This window comes from Telopea speciosissima, chromosome 10, assembly GCF_018873765.1.
Source record: "Telopea speciosissima isolate NSW1024214 ecotype Mountain lineage chromosome 10, Tspe_v1, whole genome shotgun sequence".
NCBI classification, from domain to species: domain Eukaryota; kingdom Viridiplantae; phylum Streptophyta; class Magnoliopsida; order Proteales; family Proteaceae; genus Telopea; species Telopea speciosissima.
Window position 1 is genome coordinate 19,953,518 of NC_057925.1, and position 22,101 is coordinate 19,975,618.

A 22,101-nucleotide genomic window follows, 5' to 3' on the forward strand; every position below is an offset into this window, starting at 1 on the left:
CCCTTCTCCTTCCTTCTTCCTCTTCTTCTTTCTTCTTCTTTCTTCTTCTTCTTTCTTCTTCTCTTTCTTCTTCTTTCTTTTTTCTCCTCTCCTCTCCACGATTTAGGATTGAAATGTGAGGTGAATAGTAGTTTTGGGTCTTTAATAACCCATCTAGGCATTAGGTCTTGTTTGGTTAGTCTCAAGTCCTTAGGTCCATTTGTTTAGGAGCTTGTTTGGTTAGGTATAAGCCCAAGGTCTAGTTTAAGTCATTGGGCCATTGGATCCACTTGGGCCCATGGCCCATGGCCCATGTCCTAAGTTCTAGTTACAATTAGAAAGAGACTAAGCTCCTAAGCCCAAGCCCATTCTAGTTCTTATGCTTATTAATGGTCATGCATAGGCATGAATTATTCGGATAGTGACTTACTCCCAATCATCGCTAAGTGGATAAGGGCGATTCAGGTGCGGGCCCCGCGGATCCCTATCATAAGGGAATTCCAAGAATATGCTTTCGTGGACGATTTTCCCCCTTTCTCCGACGGTGGATCTTTCCTCGAGGACTTCCCTGTTTTGCATGACAATCTCGTGTGATGGCTTGAGTATTATGACCCACAGTTCACGAGCGTACTCCACTCTTGGTTCTACACAAAAGGTTTAAACCAGGCCGGTGGTCAGATCGCGTTTCAAACCAGGTTTTGGGCACGGATTTAACACCCCCTCTATTACAGGTGCTTGGGGGAAATGACAATGGACTCCAACGTATTGAATGTTAGTTTTTTTACAGACTTCAACATTCCCACCAAATATATATTCGCAATCTACTCGTCAAGTTCTCTGCATAGGGAAATATGGCATGTGTTGTAAGTGCCTTGACCGTGCAGATTTGGTTTCTTTACTTTCATGTTCCTTGTACACTTTCATATATGGGGTTTATGAGCTGGGGTATTGATTCAGGTCATGTGGGGGCTTCTCTAACACCCTAAATTTTTATACATTCATACTAGGGTTTCCAAACCTCCAAGGAAACCTTTTTCTTTTTTTTTTATAAAGACCTCCAAGGAAACCTTGACACACATAATATTTTGAACACCAGGATAGCAACTAATCCGCGAATGACTATGATTAATATATCATTTCTGATAACTATGAATGAATATCCTCCATTCTTTTGACCAATGTCATCATTTAATAACTAATTTAATGCCACAATTGCTGACTGCATCACACAACATCTTCGAAAATGCTCTATTCATGAATCCATGATTAGAATTATCTACCCATTGCAAAATGTAATTGCTCTCATATATGTACCCTACAAATCGTTATGCAGATTTCGTTGATTGTGAGGTTGACTGTTCACATCACCTTCATATCCATTAACCTAAATAAAAGTAACCAATTAGTTTATTAAAAAAGAATACTACGACGGCATCACAATCTTTTAAGGGTATAAAACACTTACTAGATAAATGATATTTCACCGCGTTATGTCCTGTACTTCCACAACTTGAGCAATGGTAAGGACGTCTATTCCTCAATTTTTCCAGGGCCGACATCAATCGACTACTATTAGGTCTCCCTTTATTTAAAGAGGACTCCCTTGGACAATAGACGAGGGTGGTGTTCAGATCTGATGGAAGTACAGTGGAACGTTGTGATCCCAAATTGGTAGTGGGAACCCCACTGGTTGATTGCAAATTCAACAACTCATTATGACATTGGCTCATAAGCTGATGCGTCAAACCATATCTCTCTGTGGAAAGGGATCCTTCACTGGATATCCGGTTAGCAATGTCTTGAAGTAACCACATAGGCTGCAGGGTCTGCTGCTGAGATGAGCCCCCACCATGTTCTCCAACACTAATATTAGCACCTTTGGTCCATCTACGCAAAACGTAGGTTCGGGGAATCTCAGATCTGTCCGTTATTACATACACCTTCAGTATGTGCCTACACAGTAAGCCTAACAGTTCGAACTTCTTACAGTTACAACTGCTAATTTCACCATCTTCATTGTCAACCACATAGTTCAAGTCAATTTCTCGACTACCATCCATTAAAAATACCCTATACCTTCTCTCATGGGTATCGAATTCTATAACCTTAGCCACAAGTCCAAAGCATGCACACCATTCTTTTAAGAAAACCCCAAACACCTTCACTGTATAAACAAGCCTGGCTTGCTTCTCAATTTTATGCTCTGTATGCAAACATGGTAAGGAGGTCATGCATTTGATGTCTACGTTCGCTTCCTTTTCTCTTCTTTTCTTAACAGCCTCATCATATTGTGCAATAAATTCACAAATTAGAGTAGATGGACTGAAGAAGACTTTGAAGTACTTGTTCATTGACTCACCTCTCTGGGTTGTGCTCATACCAGCAAAAAATATGTCAGGAAAGTAACATGGAACCCAATGCTTCCTTCGTTTGAACTGTCTCCTCAACCATTTATGGTCTTGCAAATTGAATCTCTCAATCATTCCGTCCCATTTTTGCTCAAACTCTGTAATTGTTTTTGAATCATGTATGCAACTATAATATGCGTTCTTCAGTTCGGGGTATTTCTTGTATAAGGGCCCCATGTGACTGGTCCTATGCTTCTCCAAATGCCAACCACAGAGACGATGTACAGAAGATGGGAAAACATGTCTAATTGCTCTCATTATAGCTGGGTCCTCGTCGGTCAATATAGACTTTGGCTGGACATTGTCCATTGCTTTAAGCCACGACTAAAACAACCATATCAATGATTCCTTAGTTTCATTGGCTACTAACCCACAACCGAAGAGTGTGCATTGCATGTGATGATTAACAGCCGTAAATGGAGCGAATGGAAACTTGTATTTATTTTTCTTGTAGGTTGTGTTAAACACAATCACGTCTCCAAACTTTTTATATTGTTCCCTTGAATGACCATCCACCCAAAAAAGCCCTGTCAATCGCTGCTCCGCGTCCATACTGATTGCATAAAAAAACTGTGCATCCAAAATTCCTTTGTTCTTAATAGTTCACCGCTAACTGACAACCTACACCTAAGGTTTTCCTACGTTTCGTTCTGAAAATATTCCGGCAACGCTCCTCGCTGACACTACCATTCTCCTCGCCACCAGCAAACTCTGATACGATCGAAATGATGTCGCTCTGTTTAATCCCACATTTATGCAGTTTGCTAATTAGTTGCATTGTAGCATCTATCATTTTCTGCTGTGACCGAAGTCTAAAAGATTGGCTAGGATCCACCAGTGGGTGGTTGTGTTCTTTTTTCAAAAGATCAACCACCCACTTTCCATTCCTGGACTTGATCCTCATTACTGCACCACAATTGCATTTTTTTGTTGCACGAGGTTTGTAATCCATTCCCTTTCTCCTATTATCATTACACCATTTCTCACCTTGTTGTGAACACACATATGATCTAGCAAGTACACGATTACCCACTCTTGAGCGCTCCACCCTGAATTTCCGAACTAAAAATCCCATCTCTTTTTCATAACCATTATAAAAGTTATATGCATCATCCTCGGATTCAAATTCCATGCCAAGACATGGTTCCAATACCGGGATTGAACTTGTAACATTGCTATTGTCATCTTCATTCAACTTCATTTCTTGGGGATCCCTACTTCTCAATACCTCAACACCACCAACATCAACATTACACCCAGAAGATGCACTGCTATCATCACTATCCATAAAATCAGACCCTTGCTCTCTAGAACTGATAGACCAATCATCGATATCCTTTTCATCTTCTTCAGATGAACTATCAATCCCCATCCTTTTCTTGCCACGTACAACTGTCTCTCCAGTTGCATTTTGATCTCTTGAACTGTTTCTGCTTTCCATTATTGCCTCATGCATAAGGGTCCAAAACATTATGTTCTGAGACTGGAAGCACTATGGATAATTCGACTTCAGATAAACCATTGCCTTCCATTTCAACCCCCTGCAAACAATGATTACTATGCACTTCTATGTATCAGTATTTTGACCTTTAATCAACTCAAATGAATCAGTACAGTTGATGAGCACATTTATGTGTGAAATTTTAGGGCATAAATTATACATTTTACCACATTGGACAGAGTTACTCGGTGCTTTCTTGTGCTTTTCAGGGTTTAGGTGAATTCTTGTGAAAATGAAGGAGATGATGCTAAGGAGATGTTTTTAAGCTTTTTAGAAGTGTAAATGGATGCATAGCCCATCGAGTCAACTTCGCAATGGTTCAAACGACACTTAATTCCGAGTTGAAAGGAAGAAGTTATGGCCGTTTCCGTAACGACGCGTGAAAATGGTCTGCATGGGTTTATTTATAATTATTGACAGTCGGATGGGGACAAAGTGAAACGGAAGTTCGGATTTTAGGGGCCTTAATGAAATTATCAGAAGTTACTTTACTGTACCCAAAAGATTCCATTTGGAAGGCTCTGGACAGTCCAACTTCAACTTGAGATATCTTGGGCTCCCCAACTCCGAATTGGATGAAATTTGGGTCTATTTTGTGTGATTTTTCGCAAGGAACACAATGGTGAGACCTATATAAGCACCCCATGCTCCACGTTTTCTGAAGGACAGAATGGGTATTTTATTTATTCTTGAAGGAATCCTAGTCATCACCCTTACTCTCTCTCTCCTCCAACTTCTCAAGGGCACTTCTGAAATTCTACTTGGGATAGATTTATATTTTCTCATCTATGGAAGGTTGAAAAATCAAAGATGCTTTGATTTTATTGCTTGGAGAAGATATCTACAAAGAAAAGGAAGCACTTGTTAAAATTGGAAGTTTATTTTTCTAGAAATAGAAGGTCTATGTAAACAATCTTCTCTTCTTCTTCTTTCTATTTTTTTTCTTTTTTCTTAGGATTCAAGGCATTGTAAAAGAGGAAAGAGAAGAGAATATTCTCTTTTCTTAGGGAATATTTCTCCTACACTTCCATCTTCTCTCTTCTCCTCTCTTCCACCTATAAATACCCCCTACCTCTCTTGTAAAAATTTGCTCATTCACTTAGTGAAATTTCTTCTCTTCTTCTCCTTCTAATTTGTGATTTTTGGCTTTTCTAAGTTCTAGTTTGCTTTTATAATTTTTAGTTAATGCTTATAATAGGTTTAGTTTATGCTTTAATTTCAATTTAAGTCTTCAATTGGGTTGTAATTTCTTAATTCTAGTTTAGGTTTTAAGCCTTCTAGTCTAAGTTCTTAAGTTGATGACAAGACTTGAAGATTTAGAAGAGGAGGCCATGGTAAGTTTATGCAAGTATTCAAGCTTTTCATTTACATTCATGCAAGCACATCCAGGTTTTACTATCTAAACTCTCAATCTCATTCTCCATCTCCTCTATCTCTCTCTATCTTCTTCTTCTTCCCCCTCTATTTCTTTTATTTTAATTTTATATGGTTGTGGTTTATGGATGCATTTTTATTCCCTTATTTCTTTTTATGTGGTTAGTATGTGTGGCTGCATTTTTATTCCTTTCAATTCGCTTTAGTTCGATAGGTTAGATGCTCATGTGTTAGGACGCCGATTTAATCCCTTAATTTTGTTAGATGCTTATGAGTTAGGATGCATTGATTTTCGTTAGTTTAATTAGTTTAATTTAACACTTTAATTTGGTTCATTTTGCATTACTTTTAAGTTAGTTAAATAGAGTGGCGTATATCTTCTCGTGTTCGACCCGTAGCTACGATTGACCCGTACGCTTGCAGTTTTATTTTAACTCAAACAAGTTTTTGGCGCCGTTGCCGGGGAGATTATTGTCCATTTTATTTATCTGATTTTTAAGTAGTTCGAAGTGTTTTAGTTTATTATTTTCTCTTTTTTTTTTTGAAAAAAGAAAAAAGAAAAATCTGTTTTTGAAAACCTCTTCTTGTTTCTCTTTTGTTTCAAATAGTGTGCGTCCAATCTAAAGTCCTTCATATGCTTCAACCCTCCATCTTTTGGTGTCCCTCATAGGATTAAGTTACCTATGACGCTACATCTTGACTTGGTTGGGTGAATTGACATGTGACTTATCTTTGGAGGTGACCACTCTTGATAACAGGAAAGCGACATAGTGAGAGTGTTGGAAACATAAACGTATAGTAGACCTCCATTCTACATCAGAATCCATATTGGAGTCGCACGTAGGTGGCTATAGAAGACTATACGGGTTCCCTTGTTGTCAACCTATATGGCATCCTTACAGCTTTTGAACCATTGTTTCGATTTTTGAGGGATAGAGATGCACTATCTACCTTGGGGTCCCTCTTGTTTCTAGTTTTTTTTTTTTTTTTTTTTTTTTTTTTTTTTTTTTAAAGTGTTTTATTTTTCTTTAATTTTTCTAAAGGAGACCTCATATCTATTTAGGTGGCTAAGGTGTGGACTCGTGATTCAAGTAATCGTCTTATTAGAAGACCACCATCTCTACCACTTTTGACCATGGGTGACCAACAACCCAAGACACTTAAGGATAGGTTTTACCCCACCAGGGCTGCACAGCCCTCATGCATTAGTCTGCCTGTTGTTACAGGGAATAACTATGAACTCAAGACCAACTTCATCAAGCATGCTACCCCATTTCCATGGGATGGCTAATGAAGATGCATATCTCTTCCTTAGGGAATTTGAGGAGGTCGTGTTCTAATTAAGGTCCGTAATTTGACCGATGATGCAGTTAGGCTTAGGTTTATACCCTTTGCCCTGAAAGACCAGGCCAAGAAGTGGCTCTATGGACTGCCAACAAACTCCATTAATACATGGGATGAGTTCACCATTGTCTTTTTGAGAAAATTCTTCCCTCTTCACAAGACCAATAAATTTAAAAGTGACATCCTCCAGTTCAGGCAGAAACCACATGAGTCCTTTTCTAAATTCATGGAAAGATTCAAGGACCTCCTCTTAGAATGCCCTCATCATGGTTTTGACTTGTGGCAGCTATGCCAAATTATTTATGAGGGTATTGATTATCAGACCAAGCAACTTGTAGAGTCTATGTGTCCAGCAGGCTTTACTTCTTTTTCTGAGGAGAATGATGCATGGACATTCTTAACCAATTTGGCTGATAAGACTAGGGAATGGGAATCTTCCCAAGAGGCTGAAAGGACCACTAAGGGGTATCTCATTGAGGGTATGCCAGTCAAGGAGGCCAAACTTGATAGCCTCATAAAACGGTTGGAGTCCATAGTTCTTAAAGAGTCTATACCAGTTAATCCGGTCAATCAGGTCAACCATATGTCGGTATGCAGTTGGTGCCAAACCCCTGGACACCTTTCTGAGGAATGCCCCAACACCTTGGTGGGCAATTCCAGCACTGAGAATATAAGTGCTCTCTACCAAAATAACCCATATAGCAATACTTACAATCCAGGATGGAGAAATCACCCCAATTTCTCATGGAATCAAGGGAACCAAGCAGGCCCATCCAACTTTAACCATCAAGGCCAGGTTGGTGCCCAAAGGACCAACTATGCACCACAAAGCCAAGGAATGTCTCCTAACCCCTTTCCCCCTCGTCCTCATCCAGGACCTTCTATTAATTCTGCTAGGCCTCCTCTCCTTGCACCTTATCAGCAACCCCCAGGGTTTACCAATATAGGAGAGGCAACAAGACTGAATGAGATGGACAACAAGATAGCTCTTCTCATGACAAGCCACAATAACATGGAAAAACAACTCACCCAGCTTGTCACAATCCTGCATGAGAGGGAAACAGGAAAGTTACCTAGCCAGCCTGAGCCAAATCCTAGGCATCAGGCTCATATTCAGCAAGGTACCCAAGCTCCTCCAACCAATGTTGCACAAGGCCAACAGCACCAAGGGCCCTCTAGACAGGTAAATGTTATTTATGCTTTAAGGAATGGCCGTGAGTATCAACAGGCTAGTGCACCTCAGTCTTTATCATCTCATACTCCTGTTGACTCTCCCCCTTTTGAAGAGGCCATTGAAGTGCCTACAGTTTCAGGTTCGTCTGATGAACCTAAAGATATACCAGATGATTTGGTTGAGGAAACCAAAGAAGATTCTGTTGAGGAAGTTAAAAAGACCAACCCTGAAAGAATTTATACCCCACCTGCCCCTTTCCCAAATAGGTTGGTTAGCAAGAAGTCTCCTTCTATGGAGAAGATATTGGATGTGTTCAAACAGGTTCAGGTGAATATCCCCTTGTTGGATGCTATTGCCCAGATCCCCGCTTATGCTAAAGTCCTCAAAGACTTATGCACCCAAAAGCGGATCACCAATGTGCCTAAAAAGGCATTCTTGGCTGCTAACAATAGTTCTCTAATCTCACAGCCAGTAGCAGCCAAGCATAAGGATCCGGGAAGCCCCACCATCTCTTGCACTATAGGCCATACTACTATTGATCATGCCTTATTGGACCTTGGTGCAAGTGTGAACCTCTTACCCTTTCATATCTACCAACAACTGGGATTGGGAGAACTGAAACCGACCAAAATTACTCTTCAACTTGCAGATCGATCGGTTAAAGTTCCTAAGGGAATGATTGAGGATGTCCTATTGAAGGTTGGGAAATTTATTTTTCCTGTAGATTTTATTGTTTTAGATACCCAACCCACTGCCAACTTCAAGGACCAAATCCCAATCATATTGGGTAGACCATTCCTAGCTACCAAGTAATGCTTTAATCAATTGCGGAGGAATGGTCTCATGAAATTATCTTTTGGCAATACTTCGTTGACTTCAATGTGTTTAGGTTGGGCAAGCAGCCTGACATGGATGAAGAGGTGCATATGCTTCAAGGATTTCCCGATGATATTGATACGTTCTTTGAGATTGATTTTGATTCGGGATTTCAAGAATGTATGCAAGAATTGGAGGGTGTTGATGATACTCCCTTATCTGAGGTCTGGAGCATCCAACCACCTTTGGAGCCCCTTGGACCCCTATCCACTTCCATTCCCAAATCCTCTATTATTGAGCCCCCCACATTAGAGTTGAAGGCATTGCCCTCCAACCTCAAGTATGTCTTCTTAGGACATGATCATACTCTTCCTGTTATTATTGCTTCTGATTTGACTTCTATTCAGGAAGAAGAGTTGATTAAGCTTCTAAAGGATAATAAGGAAGCCATAGGTTGGACCATGTCTGACATCAAAGGTATTAGCCCCTCCATTGTTCAACATCATATACATCTGATGGAGAGTTCCACACCTTCTAGGGAGCCCCAAAGGAGGGCTAATCCTATGATGAAAGAGGCAATCAAGAAAGAGATCCTACAATGCTTGGATCATGGCATCATTTATCCTACTTCTGATAGCCAATGGGTGAGTCCTGTGCAGGTTGTGCCTAAAAAAGGAGGAGTCACTGTAGTTGAGAATGCTAATAATGAGTTGATTCCAACCCGTATCCAAACAGGATGGAGAGTGTGCATTGACTATAGGAAATTGAATGCGGCAACTTGGAAGGACCACTTCCCCTTACCTTTTATTGATCAGATGTTAGAGAGACTAGCTGGCCATGAATATTATTGTTTTCTTGATGGTTATGCAGGCTATAACCAAATTCCTATTGCTCTAGAGGACCAACACAAGACCACTTTCACATGCCCTTATGGAACCTTTGCTTACCGGCGTATGCCTTTTGGGCTTTGCAATGCCCCTGCTACATTCCAAAGGTGCATGATGAGTATCTTTTCTGATATGGTAGAGCACTTCCTAGAGGTGTTTATGGATGATTTTTCTATTCACGGCTCTACTTTTTCTAATTGCTTGCATCATCTCTCTTTGGTTCTTAAAAGATGCATAGAAAAGAACTTGGTCCTGAATTGGGAGAAGTGGCACTTCATGGTAAAGCAAGGTATAGTTCTTGGTCACATTGTGTCCAAAGAAGGGATCAAGGTTGATAGATCTAAGGTGGACCTTATAGCCAATTTACCACCACCCAAGAGTGTGAAGGACATTCGCTCTTTTCTTGGCCATGCAGGTTTTTATAGAAGATTCATCAAGGACTTTAGCCAGATAGCTAGACCTCTCACCTCTCTTTTGGCAAAGGACTGCCCATTTGATTTCTCTTCTGAGTGTCATGATAGTTTTGAGCAATTGAAAAGAGCGTTGACTTCAGCCCCCATTATTCAAGCTCCAATTTGGACAGTTTCATTTGAACTTATGTGTGATGCCTCTGATTTTACTATAGGGGCTGTTCTTGGGCAAAGAATCAATAAATTGCCCCATGTGATTTATTATGCAAGTAGGACTCTTAATGATGCACAGCTTAATTATACCACCACGGAGAAAGAATTTTTAGCTGTTGTGTTTGCTTTAGAGAAGTTTAGGCTCTACTTGATTGGATCACATGTGATTGTTTATACTGACCATGCAGCTATCAAATATCTTGTGCAGAAGAAAGATGCCAAGGCTCGCCTCATTAGGTGGGTCCTTTTGTTACAAGAATTTGATCTTGAAATTAGGGATAAAAAATGGTGTGAAAATTTGGTTGCAGACCATCTATCCCGGCTGCCTAATTCCTTGGCTGTTGATTCTCCAGTCAACGAGAATTTTTCTGATGAGTATCTGATGGCAGTGTCTAGTGAACCTTAGTTTGCTGACATTGTTAATTAGCTGGTTACGAGTGTGACACCTGCACATTGGTCCACCCAAGATAAGAATCGTTTCTTTTCACAAGTTAAGTATTTCTTTTGGGATGATCCTTATCTTTTTAAGACCTGCCCGGATCAAGTAATCCGGAGATGTGTCCCTGATCATGAGCAACAATCTGTCTTATCTTTTTGCCATGATCAGGCTTGTGGAGGCCATTTTGGGCCTAATAAGACTGCGGCCAAAGTTTTACAGTGTGGATTTTATTGGCCTAGTCTGTTTAAAGACGCTTTTACTTATTGCAGGGCATGTTCTTCATGCCAATCCTTAGGGCGTCTTACTAAGAGAAATATGATGCCCCTCAACCCAATTCTGGTGGTTGAGGTGTTTGATGTATGGGGTATTGATTTCATGGGGCCTTTCCCTAACTCTTTTGGTAACCTGTACATATTACTTGCTGTGGACTATGTGTCCAATGGATTGAGGCAGTTGCTTGTAAGACAAATGACCACAAGGTGGTTGTGAACTTTCTGAAGCAGAACATCTTCTCCCGTTTTGGTACTCCCCGGGCTCTCATTAGTGATCGGGGCAAGCATTTTTGTAATCGGCCTTTTGAGGCCCTCATGAAAAAGTATGGTGTCATCCATAAGTTGGACACACCCTACCATCCCCAGACCAGTGGCCAGGTTGAGGTTTCAAATAGGCAGATCAAGCAAATTCTTGAGAAAACCATCAACCCGAACCGCAAGGATTGGTCTAACCGATTGGTAGATGCGTTGTGGGCCCATAGGACAACCTTCAAGACCGATCTTGGTCAATCTCCGACTGCCCCGGTGTATGGAAAGGCATTTCACTTATCTCAGAGATTGAGCACAAGGCCTTTTGGGCTATCAAGAAGCTTAACTTTGACCTACGCACTGCCGGTGCCCATAGGAAACTCCAACTATCTGAGTTGGAAGAGCTTAGGAATGAGGCATATGAGAATGCCCGAATTTACAAGGAAAAAACCAAGGCTTTCCATGATAGGCACATTTTGAGAAAATCTTTTGAGGTAGGCCAGAATATTTTGTTGTACAATTCTCGTTTGCATATCTTTCCAGATAAGCTGCGTTCTAGATGGGATGGGTCCTATATTGTTTAAAAAGTTTATCCTCATGGGGCTGTTGAAGTCCTCAATCCAAGTACAGGAGCTACTTTCAAAGTCAATGGCCAAAGATTGAAGCCGTACATAGAGATGCCTACTCCAGTTGACGAAGAGGTCATGAATCTCCATGAGCCTCTTTACCTTGACCCCTGATATCCTGGTATGTATCCCCTCCCTTGTCCTTATTCTTTCTTTTCTGCATGCATTGAGGACACTGCATGAATTAAGTGTGGGGGGGTGTGTTGGACTTTAATTGTGAATTTTGTGAATTTTGAATTTTGTGAATTTTGATTGTGGCGATAGTTTTTGGGTATGTGCATAAGTCTCTTCGATTTGCAAAGCGAGAGTGAGAGGGAATTAGGTGCCCTCCTAGCATGCGAAATAATAAAAAAATCCCTTTTCAAGAATGGTAGTTGGTTTGTATCCGGTGATGGGGATTGAGTTTGAAAATATGAGTGCTACTTCATGTGATGGTTAGATTCCTCTATGTGTTTATGGGCCCCTTTGATCTTTTGGCTAGTAGTTGAGACCAATTTGTTTGTGGCAAGGCAAGGCATGAAAGTGAAAGTGAATGAAAAAAAAAAGAAAAAGAAAAAAAACAAGGAACAGAAAAGAAAGTGGAATTCCTTAGGACTAGACAGGCAATGTGCCTCATGAAGTAGGGTGACTTGATCGAAATTCCTTGGAAGGAAACTCAAAAAAAAAAAAAAAAAACTCTTGCATCAATGTCTCAATGTCTTATGGATATATGCAAAAAGCGAAGCTACCAAGTATTTGGGTGTCTGGTGTATGCTCGACCATGTCATTCAGAGAACAGTAGTGGAGTAGAAATAGAGTTTGTGGTTGAGAAAGAAAAAAAACTTTTGCCTTAATGCCTGAAAAAAAAAAAAGAAGTATGATCAACAATACTCAATGCCTAAGTCTTTGGTTCCATCGATGCTATGGGGGGTTTACTTGAAGGTGAGTAGTGTTCAGAAAATATTAGGAGATCCCTTGAACTTGATGCATGCTTGTTACTTGAATTGATGTGGGGTGATAAAATTCAAGTGTGGGGGAACCTTTGACTCCTTGATCTTTAGTTGAACACTTTTTGGGATTATGTGCACTGTCCTACTTATGCCATGATTAAAATTTACACATTCATTTACAATTGAATTTTGGGAGTATATTCACTGCAAACACCCACGAGACACAACTCGTCCACTAGGGGTAACCTAGGGGTTTAAAGGCTTGTTGCACATGCTAAGTGCAACCGTGATTCCTACGAAAGTGAGTTAGGATTTTCTGCATTCTAGGCTAGTTTTTGTTTTTGCTTTACTTGAGGACAAGTAACGTTCAAGTGTGGGGGAATCTGATGAGCACATTTATGTGTGAAATTTTAGGGCATAAATTATACATTTTACCACATTGGACGATGAGTTACTCGGTGCTTTCTTGTGCTTTTCAGGGTTTAGGTGAATTCTTGTGAAAATGAAGGAGATGATGCTAAGGAGATGTTTTTAAGCTTTTTAGAAGTGTAAATGGATGCATAGCCCATCGAGTCAACTTCGCAATGGTTCAAACGGCACTTAATTCCGAGTTGAAAGGAAGAAGTTATGGCCGTTTCCGTAACGACGCGTGAAAATGGTCTGCATGGGTTTATTTATAATTATTGACAGTCGGATGGGGACAAAGTGAAACGGAAGTTCGGATTTTAGGGGCCTTAATGAAATTATCAGAAGTTACTTTACTGTACCCAAAAGATTCCATTTGGAAGGCTCTGGACAGTCCAACTTCAACTTGAGATATCTTGGGCTCCCCAACTCCGAATTGGATGAAATTTGGGTCTATTTTGTGTGATTTTTCGCAAGGAACACAATGGTGAGACCTATATAAGCACCCCATGCTCCACGTTTTCTGAAGGACAGAATGGGTATTTTATTTATTCTTGAAGGAATCCTAGTCATCACCCTTACTCTCTCTCTCCTCCAACTTCTCAAGGGCACTTCTGAAATTCTACTTGGGATAGATTTATATTTTCTCATCTATGGAAGGTTGAAAAATCAAAGATGCTTTGATTTTATTGCTTGGAGAAGATATCTACAAAGAAAAGAAGCACTTGTTAAAATTGAAGTTTATTTTTCTAGAAATGAAGGTCCATGTAAACAATCTTCTCTTCTTCTTCTTTCTATTTTTTTCTTTTTCTTAGGATTCAAGGCATTGTAAAAGAGGAAAGAGAAGAGAATATTCTCTTTCTTAGGGAATATTTCTCCTACACTTCCTCTTCTCTCTTCTCCTCTCTTCCACCTATAAATACCCCCTACCTCTCTTGTAAAAATTTGCTCATTCACTTAGTGAAATTTCTTCTCTTCTTCTCCTTCTAATTTGTGATTTTTGGCTTTTCTAAGTTCTAGTTTGCTTTTATAATTTTTAGTTAATGCTTATAATAGGTTTAGTTTATGCTTTAATTTCAATTTAAGTCTTCAATTGGGTTGTAATTTCTTAATTCTAGTTTAGGTTTTAAGCCTTCTAGTCTAAGTTCTTAAGTTGATGACAAGACTTGAAGATTTAGAAGAGGAGGCCATGGTAAGTTTATGCAAGTATTCAAGCTTTTCATTTACATTCATGCAAGCACATCCAGGTTTTACTGTCTAAACTCTCAATCTCATTCTCCATCTCCTCTATCTCTCTCTATCTTCTTCTTCTTCCCCCTCTATTTCTTTTATTTTAATTTTATATGGTTGTGGTTTATGGATGCATTTTTATTCCCTTATTTCTTTTTATGTGGTTAGTATGTGTGGCTGCATTTTTATTCCTTTCAATTCACTTTAGTTCGATAGGTTAGATGCTCATGTGTTAGGACGCCGATTTAATCCCTTAATTTTGTTAGATGCTTATGAGTTAGGATGCATTGATTTTCGTTAGTTTAATTAGTTTAATTTAACACTTTAATTTGGTTCATTTTGCATTACTTTTAAGTTAGTTAAATAGAGTGGCGTATATCTCCTCGTGTTCGACCCATAGCTACGATTGACCCGTACGCTTGCGGTTTTATTTTAACTCAAACAACAGTATACAGAACAGATTGAAGTTGTAACTTATATAAGCTAAATTGAGTTTTAAGCCATTTCAATGATTTTATTGAACAAAAAAAAAGGATGAGTTCTGCTATAAACATCTAAAATTGGGAAGAAGAAAATCAACTGCCGGAATAAAGCTCAAAATGAACTGAGTTTTAAGCCATTTCAATGATGAGGTCTGGTGAGTCATGTAAACACCTCTTCATTGAATAATTGAACAAGGTAGGTCTAGACTGAACTGCTATCATACTTCAATGAATTTTGCCTTGCCTTTCCATCCATGGAACTGCTCTTCTCTTGGTGGAGGAGGAAAAGCAAGTCAATACGCTTAACAACTGTATGGGGGGTGCTTCTAATTGTGGTTTGTCAGCACCTCTGGTATGAACGCAATAAAAGAAGGTACGAAAATCTCAGAGGCACGCCGATGCAATGTGGTGAAGCACTGTCTAAGAGAGATTTCGGATTGCTCTCGCATCAAAGGGGTACAAGTTAAATCAGTACAAGACCTGGTATTGGCAAGAAGATTCCATGTTGTGATCTCTAGACCACAGGAAAATTCAATCATGGAGGTATGGTGGCGGCATCCTCCACCGGGTTGGATCAAACTAAATATAGATGGATCATCCCTCTGAAATCCAGGGTCTTTAGGAGCAGGGGGAAGCTTTCGGGATCATCTCGACACTGTAATCAGAAGTTTTGCGACCTACCAAGGAGTGGGGACAAACTTTAATGCGGAATTAGCAGCATTCTTTGAGGGTATTAAGGTAGCGAAGGATCTTCAGATTGGCTATCTATGGGTGGAATGTGATTCGACATCAGTGGTCTCGTCTATTCTTTCAGCCAAGTTGCCTTGGAACTATATGCAACAGTGGTGGGCGATTGCAGCATATCTTGATTCCATTCAATGGCATATAACACATTGCTACCGAGAAATCAATACAATAGCTGATGCGCTAGCCAAGAAGGCAGCAATCCGTAAAGAGTCACGAATTTGGGTCTCGGTCCCGAATTTTATAGCCCATTCGACTGTATGGGAAGCTCTGAAACGCCCATATTACAGATTCTAACCAATGTTGGGGTGTGGCCCTCAATCTCAATACAGGGTGTTCTTAATTTGTGCATGTTCTTATTTTGTGGTTTGGGTAACTTTATTTTATCATTAATATACATTGCTGATCTTTAGCAAAAAATGATGAGTTCTAGTATGAACGTCTAAAAATGGGAAGAAGAAAATCAACTACAGGAATAAAGCTCAAAATGAACTGACGGAATAAAATTCATTAATATGCCAAACTAGCAAGGAGCAAGGGTACAACATACTAACCTCTGAAATGTGTTGATTGAGAACCTTGTCAGTGGTGAAGAATGTCAAAATGGATGGCAAAGGAAATGCCAGTGCTCAAGAATATAAGATGCAGGGGTATAACGACGAAAATATGGACAGCAAATCAGATGCCTGATGGTCTGCGCCTACAAACAAGATGGCAGAGTAGAACAATCGGTAAAAATGGAGAAGAAAGGAGACGCCGGGTACGTGCGTCAAGGACCCAAGGTGAATAATGAAAAAACTAAGGGAAGTGAAGGTGAATAACAAAAAACTAAGGGAAGATGATGTAAAACCCTCTTTTACCCTTTCCCGCCATTACGTTATATGACGTCACTAAACAACTTAAACGGTGTAATTGACCAATTTGATCTCGTATACAAAAAACTGGAACTACAAATCAACTGTCAGGCTGTCAGACTAACACATAAATGCTCAAGGCATAATCGACACCTCAAAAGTAACCGTCTGAAATGGAAGGTCAGATTTCAACAATGCCTTTCCCGCCTATTTTCACGCACGTCCCGCTACCGGTCACCCTTCAAAATATGTTGTGTCAAATATTTCATGACACCTCATTTAGCAACACATACAATTCTCTCACATTCGTTAATCAAGCATACAAGTCATCCATTCAATAATCTATATCATACTCATATACTACAATACACAACTTAAGACACATAGCCATGTTCATATACTTCAAATACTCAACATATAGCAATACTAGTATATGATCCCTCATCTTGTTTGTCACAGTGATTCGCAGATTCAATCTGTTTATCGTATCACTTAAGTCTCTCAAGTCTTAAAATATCAAGCCAAAGTTGTAATACCCATGCCCAAAATACAAGGGTAATTTGGACTTTTCATTGTTGCAGATTTTGAGCCAATAATCAACTAAGGATCTTCATTTTTTACGTGCGATCCCGTGCTTTCAAGGTGAGTTATTGATCTTATCAAATAGTTGATGATTTTATGGGTTGGTTGACGTGATGAGTGCATGATTTTATAAGGATCTATCCAGTGTTTTGGCTGTGTAACTAAACCTGAGTTAAATATTTATTGGGAAATTTTCAAGTACCTCCCTTGAGGTATCACGTAATTACAAAAACATCCTTCAATTTTGAAAAATTCTGCATGCCCCTTTGAGTTTTTTAAAAGTTTAACACATGCCCCCATTCCGTTAGTATAGGACTAACAACGTTAAAAACAAAGGGTGAACTAACAAAAATGCCCTTACAAGAAAAAAAAAACCTACAACTCATCTTCCCCAAATCGATTGGGGAAGATGAGTTGCAGGTATCCTTGTAGGGAACACCATGGAAGCTGAGATGAGTTGGCAAAAGAACACCAAACAGAGAGAGAGAGAGAGACTGGTTAGAGAACATCACTACATTAGGCCTGGTTTTGATTTCTGTAAATCATCTATAAATAGTTTGCTGGAGGTTTCGATGTGGATGCGATGTTGGCTTTCAAGGAACTAAAAGACTAAGCAAACAAAGCTAGATCATCCTATCTACTACAAACCCATAAGCCATAGGAGCAGCAGTAGCTCATTTTGCTATAACATCTTTTTGAGGAATGGTGTACTTTGAAGGCCCAGAATCAAGTCCCGACTTGACCACGTTCTTATTTCTTAGGATTACAAGCTTGGATGTGGGGATCCCCCCTCCTTCCTGGAGACATATCCTGTTTAGCTGTGGTGGGAGCTAGACCGTCTAGCACCCGCTAAGATCCTTTGGCTTATCAATTAAGATTCTCGCAAGAACCTCTGAGAATCCAGTCTCTGATGAGCTTCTAGTCGGTGAGGATTCAGCTGTGTTCGATGTCGGCAGCCAAAAGATCTCTTCTTGGCTTTACTTTGCTGGAATCTTAGGAGTTGTTCTCTTTGTCCTTGATGTGGTTTGGTTGGATTTGCCTACTGGGTATGGAAAGGCATTCATTGATGTTGTTGAAAGCCTTTCGGAGAGTCACGTGGTGTGATTTTCTTAATTTCACACCATACTTCCTTAAACAATTAGTAGTACCGTGCTGGATTAATTTTTCTCCTTCTGGGTTTTATAAGGATCCTTATGTATTAATCTGATTTTTTTTCCTGAAAGAAGCTTTGTTCTATGCATTATTTGTGTAAGTTCGTTTCTAAAAACTTTCCTTCAATGCTTTTTTTTTTTTTTTTTTTTTTCAGGGAGGGGGTGTGTTACAAATAGTATAATATTAATTGGATGGGAAAAAAAAGTAGAAAGGAAGTAGGAATTCACCAATAAACCTGTTAGAATATGTTCATCCACATTATGTACATCCTCAATATCATTAACAGTTGACCATAGATTTGTACTCAATAATTACTGGCAGTACTCTTCATTTAATTTCAATACACTTACTAGTTACTGCTTAAGCATGCAACCTCACTAGCAGCATACTGTAATCACTTGACAACAAGCTCCACAGCACAGACTAGTATAATTCCGCAGAAGCCATATACAATTGTATGTGATTGATTCTACATGGTTTAACAGCTACTGCAGTGCTACCAAGGAGAATAGGAAGACCTTCAGATACTACTCAACTCAGGTCAAATAATCAACTAACCCTTTTACCAACTGGGAAGAGCTTCACATAACACAAGCCTTAATATGCGCAGGTTAATCCAACAATCTGGGATTTGATAATTAAAGTAACAAGGGAACTAAAACATCCATCAAGTTGGTACAAGTAAGGAGAACCATAACTGATTTGACACCTTATACATGATCAAAACCAGAAATCAATTTGGTTATTGTTGAAACAGTATTCCAAAAAGAATATAATAACAAAACTTGATTAGGATCAATGCTCACAACCACTCTAGTATCCTCTGATGAATAAGATAAGAGAAGAATAGAGAAGGTTTGACACTGATGGAAAGTCCAAGGTGGCCAAATTGGAAAGACACTTTGAGAAGAACAAAGAATGTTTGTCTTCTGGAAACGTTTTCAGAACAGGTTTACCAAGCGGGTCAAAAGCGGTTTCTCAGCACAGAAACGGAAAAATCTGTTCTGCTATTTCTCAGCACAGTTTCAGCATAGAAACAGTAGTAAGGTTATCAAGCGGGCACATAGACTTGGTGCAGACTAGTAGGTCTTGTTTGGTAAACAACTAGGACCCCATCCTGCATATATCGCCCCAAAGAAAAGGATCTGTTCAAGAACCCTAGATTTGACCCAATTCAGATTACAATGAGTTAAGGGTAGATCTTCGAAGCAACTGGGATCAAGATGGCCATATCTACAATAATAGATTGGAATAATGTATTGGATATTTAATGCCATAATAACATTTTTCCAAGACAAAACTGTACAAGTAATCCTTTCAACATTGGCAGTATGAGATGAAGTCTTCCATGCAAGAAAATTAAGGCTCAAAGCCCAAGTGGTGTAGACTTTAGGTTTTCTCCAAGAATAATATGATCATTAAGTTCATTAAAACAAAATAAATTGTAGGATTGCAATGTATAGAAAATTTTGCCAAAATAATTGACAAGAAAATTTAAAAATTCAATTCATAGAGAAATCACCTTTGATATCTCCAATCAAGAAAGAAGTTTCAAAACAGGTTACATTGATTTCCAAGATAAGCACAAACATAGAAAAGATTGAAATGATTGAAGTAGGCGAATATTAGACCCTATGGCGAAGTAGGCGAATATTAGACCCCGGTAGCCACAGGGTCTGCATTTTCTTATCTCGGTCTGTACGACTACGTGTTACTTGCTCAGTCTATGATGACTTTTGATCAATTCTTTGTTTGTTTGATTACCATAAATTCCACACGATCGTTGTTTGATTACCTTAAATTCCACACGGTCGAGATTATTCTAAGTCAAGATTTTATATTATATAAGCTTCCAATTTCAAAAAAACAATAAAAAAAAAAGAACTTTCATCCTTACGTCCACCTAACCTGGGATCCAGATCCTCTACTGCCGAGCTGCCTGGTAGGACCATGCTGCCCAGACATGGTGCTGCGCACAAAGACCGCCTTACCCCATTCGGGCAAGGCGTTTGGACAAGGGTAAGGCGGACATTGCATGCAACACCATGTCTGGGCAGCACGGTCCTGCCGGGCAGCTTAGCAATAGAGGATCCAAATTCCCTAACCTGTGGCATACAAGAAAAGAGGAGGCCGACAATTTCCTTACCCCCTCCAATTTTATTTGGGAAAAATTTCTCTGAGGGGGTGTATGCGCCTTGCATTCAAACTTAGAGGGGGAGAAATTTCCTTAGCCCCAATGAAAGGTAATAATGACCACCCTGTTGCGATTGTTGTGTGTGCTTTTGTTGGCCCTTATAAGCACACCGGGGTCACACTCTATACAATGAATTCTTGCCATTTAAAAAAAAAACTCTTAATCTAAATCATGTTTCATGTTTGTAACCAAATTAATCAAACAAGGTTCTATAAAAAAGGGAAAATAATAATAATAATCACAATCGGTTATTTGATTCTCAAGAGAAAAATATGAAAAATTTCATCCTAGGGCTAGTGGGTAAAAATAAAATGTTTTATAATCATTTTTAAAATTCAAATTTTTTTTTTCTATTCAAACCATTTTTTATTTTCAATTAAGAAAAAGTTTTTTTTTTCCTATTTAACATCTCTCGAATTTCGACCCTCTACGGTTAGGCAGCCGAGCGGCCAGCGTGCGGCCTCACATAGGTAGGGGCGAAATGACTGCCCCACCCATTGGTCCACGCCTTGCCTGTATGAGGCCGCACACCAGCCACTCGGCCTTAAGAGGATCCTCTCTCTCTCTCTTCTTTGCCCCAATTGATGAATTGTGTCCCACACTCCCCATTATCTCTCTCTCTCTCTCTCTCTTCCTCCTTTCTTTGCCCCAATTGATGAATTGTATCCCACACTCCCCATTAGCTACCTCCCTAGGTTCAGTAATCCTTTTCATTTCAATTAGGAAAATAGTTTTTTGTCTGGGAGTGTGGCCTACACCATCATTTCCCTGTGTCTATCTTTCTCCTTCTGAAAACAAACTGAGGGTATATTTGTGACTTTTCATATGGGGACGAGAGAGATAGCCTCATGGGCATAGTGGCGTATTAGCATAGGCTACACACTCGAATAGAGTTCTTTTCCTCACAAATTACATGTTTAAGAGAATCATTGCCAAAAGGATTTGACAGAATAAAATGAGGTGTATGGTTTTAAGGTTGCAAGCCACTTCAATATACTATTGAATTTCTCCACTTTTAATCTTTTTGTTTAAACAGAAGTTTCTACGAAATTATGAAGGAAGATGATCAAGTTATGCCTAAACGTTTTGTCTTTGATCTAGAATTATTGAATAAGTGTAGTTTTAGATGGAAATGACTAAAAACAGTTGCAGGTATAGTGCCATTAATTAATAGTATGATGCCAATAGTTAGTTTTTTTTTTTTTTTTTGTTAAATCAGTTGATTTAATTTACCACTCTCCAACACGTCATGGGTTTGGTTTTTGGATGAACTGAATTGAATTGAACCATTTTCGGAATCGATAATAAACTCACTAATCGGAACCAATAAGAAACTGAGTAAGAAACCATTTATAAGTCGATTAACCAGAACCAAAAAGAAATCAATTAACCGGTTGTTATTTGGCTCAGTTTTGGTTTGAAAATTAAGAACCGACTACTAATCAGTTTGATTTTGGTCTATGCTAGTAAGGGTGTTAAATGTTCTGATTTGGTTTATTAAATGGCTTCACTATTTCGGTTTAAACGGTTCGATTCGATTTCGGTAAACGGTTTCTGTTTGATTGTATTAAACGGTCCATGAGCTTGAAGGTGAGATACCAACAACATTGGAAAATCTTTGCAAGTTGCAGGAATTGTTTTTGTCCTCACACCACTTTTCAGGTCATCTGCCTGATCAATTGTGGCAGCTTAAGAGTCTTACTAGTCTTTATCTTGGGGACAACTCGTTTTCTGGTCCAATTCCCCAATCTGTGAGAAGATTATCATCACTGAGAATATTAGATCTTGCTGGTAATCGATTGAATGGATCTATTCCAGAAAGTTTTGGACATCTTTC

At 39.3% G+C, this 22,101-nt stretch overlaps 2 protein-coding genes across 2 annotated transcripts; both read right to left on the minus strand.

Moving 5' to 3' along the window:
• Positions 1–1,294: 1,294 nt before the first annotated feature.
• LOC122643404 (protein FAR1-RELATED SEQUENCE 5-like) lies at positions 1,295–2,696 on the minus strand. The gene is made up of 2 exons (XM_043837028.1): positions 1,464–2,696; positions 1,295–1,363 (listed from the first exon to the last, which is right to left on the minus strand). The coding sequence occupies exons 1-2, from the start codon at positions 2,694–2,696 to the stop codon at positions 1,295–1,297; spliced, it is 1,302 nt and encodes a 433-aa protein (XP_043692963.1).
• Positions 2,697–2,982: 286 nt separating this feature from the next.
• On the minus strand, positions 2,983–3,828 carry LOC122643405 (protein FAR1-RELATED SEQUENCE 5-like). Its single transcript, XM_043837029.1, has one exon. It carries the CDS (start codon positions 3,826–3,828, stop codon positions 2,983–2,985), a length of 846 nt encoding a protein of 281 aa, XP_043692964.1.
• Between the last annotated feature and the right edge of the window lie 18,273 nt (positions 3,829–22,101).

What these genes read in the sequence shown, in the direction of transcription:
- LOC122643405 (XM_043837029.1), bottom strand. Translation starts at nt 3,828, where the DNA reads ATGGAAAGCAGAAACAGTTCAAGAGATCAAAATGCAACTGGAGAGACA.
- LOC122643404 (XM_043837028.1), bottom strand. Translation starts at nt 2,696, where the DNA reads ATGGACAATGTCCAGCCAAAGTCTATATTGACCGACGAGGACCCAGCT. An exon ending in GAAGTACAGGACATAACGCG is followed by an intron (nt 1,364 to 1,463) that starts GTGAAATATCAT and finishes ACTTTTATTTAG; the next exon opens with GTTAATGGATATGAAGGTGA.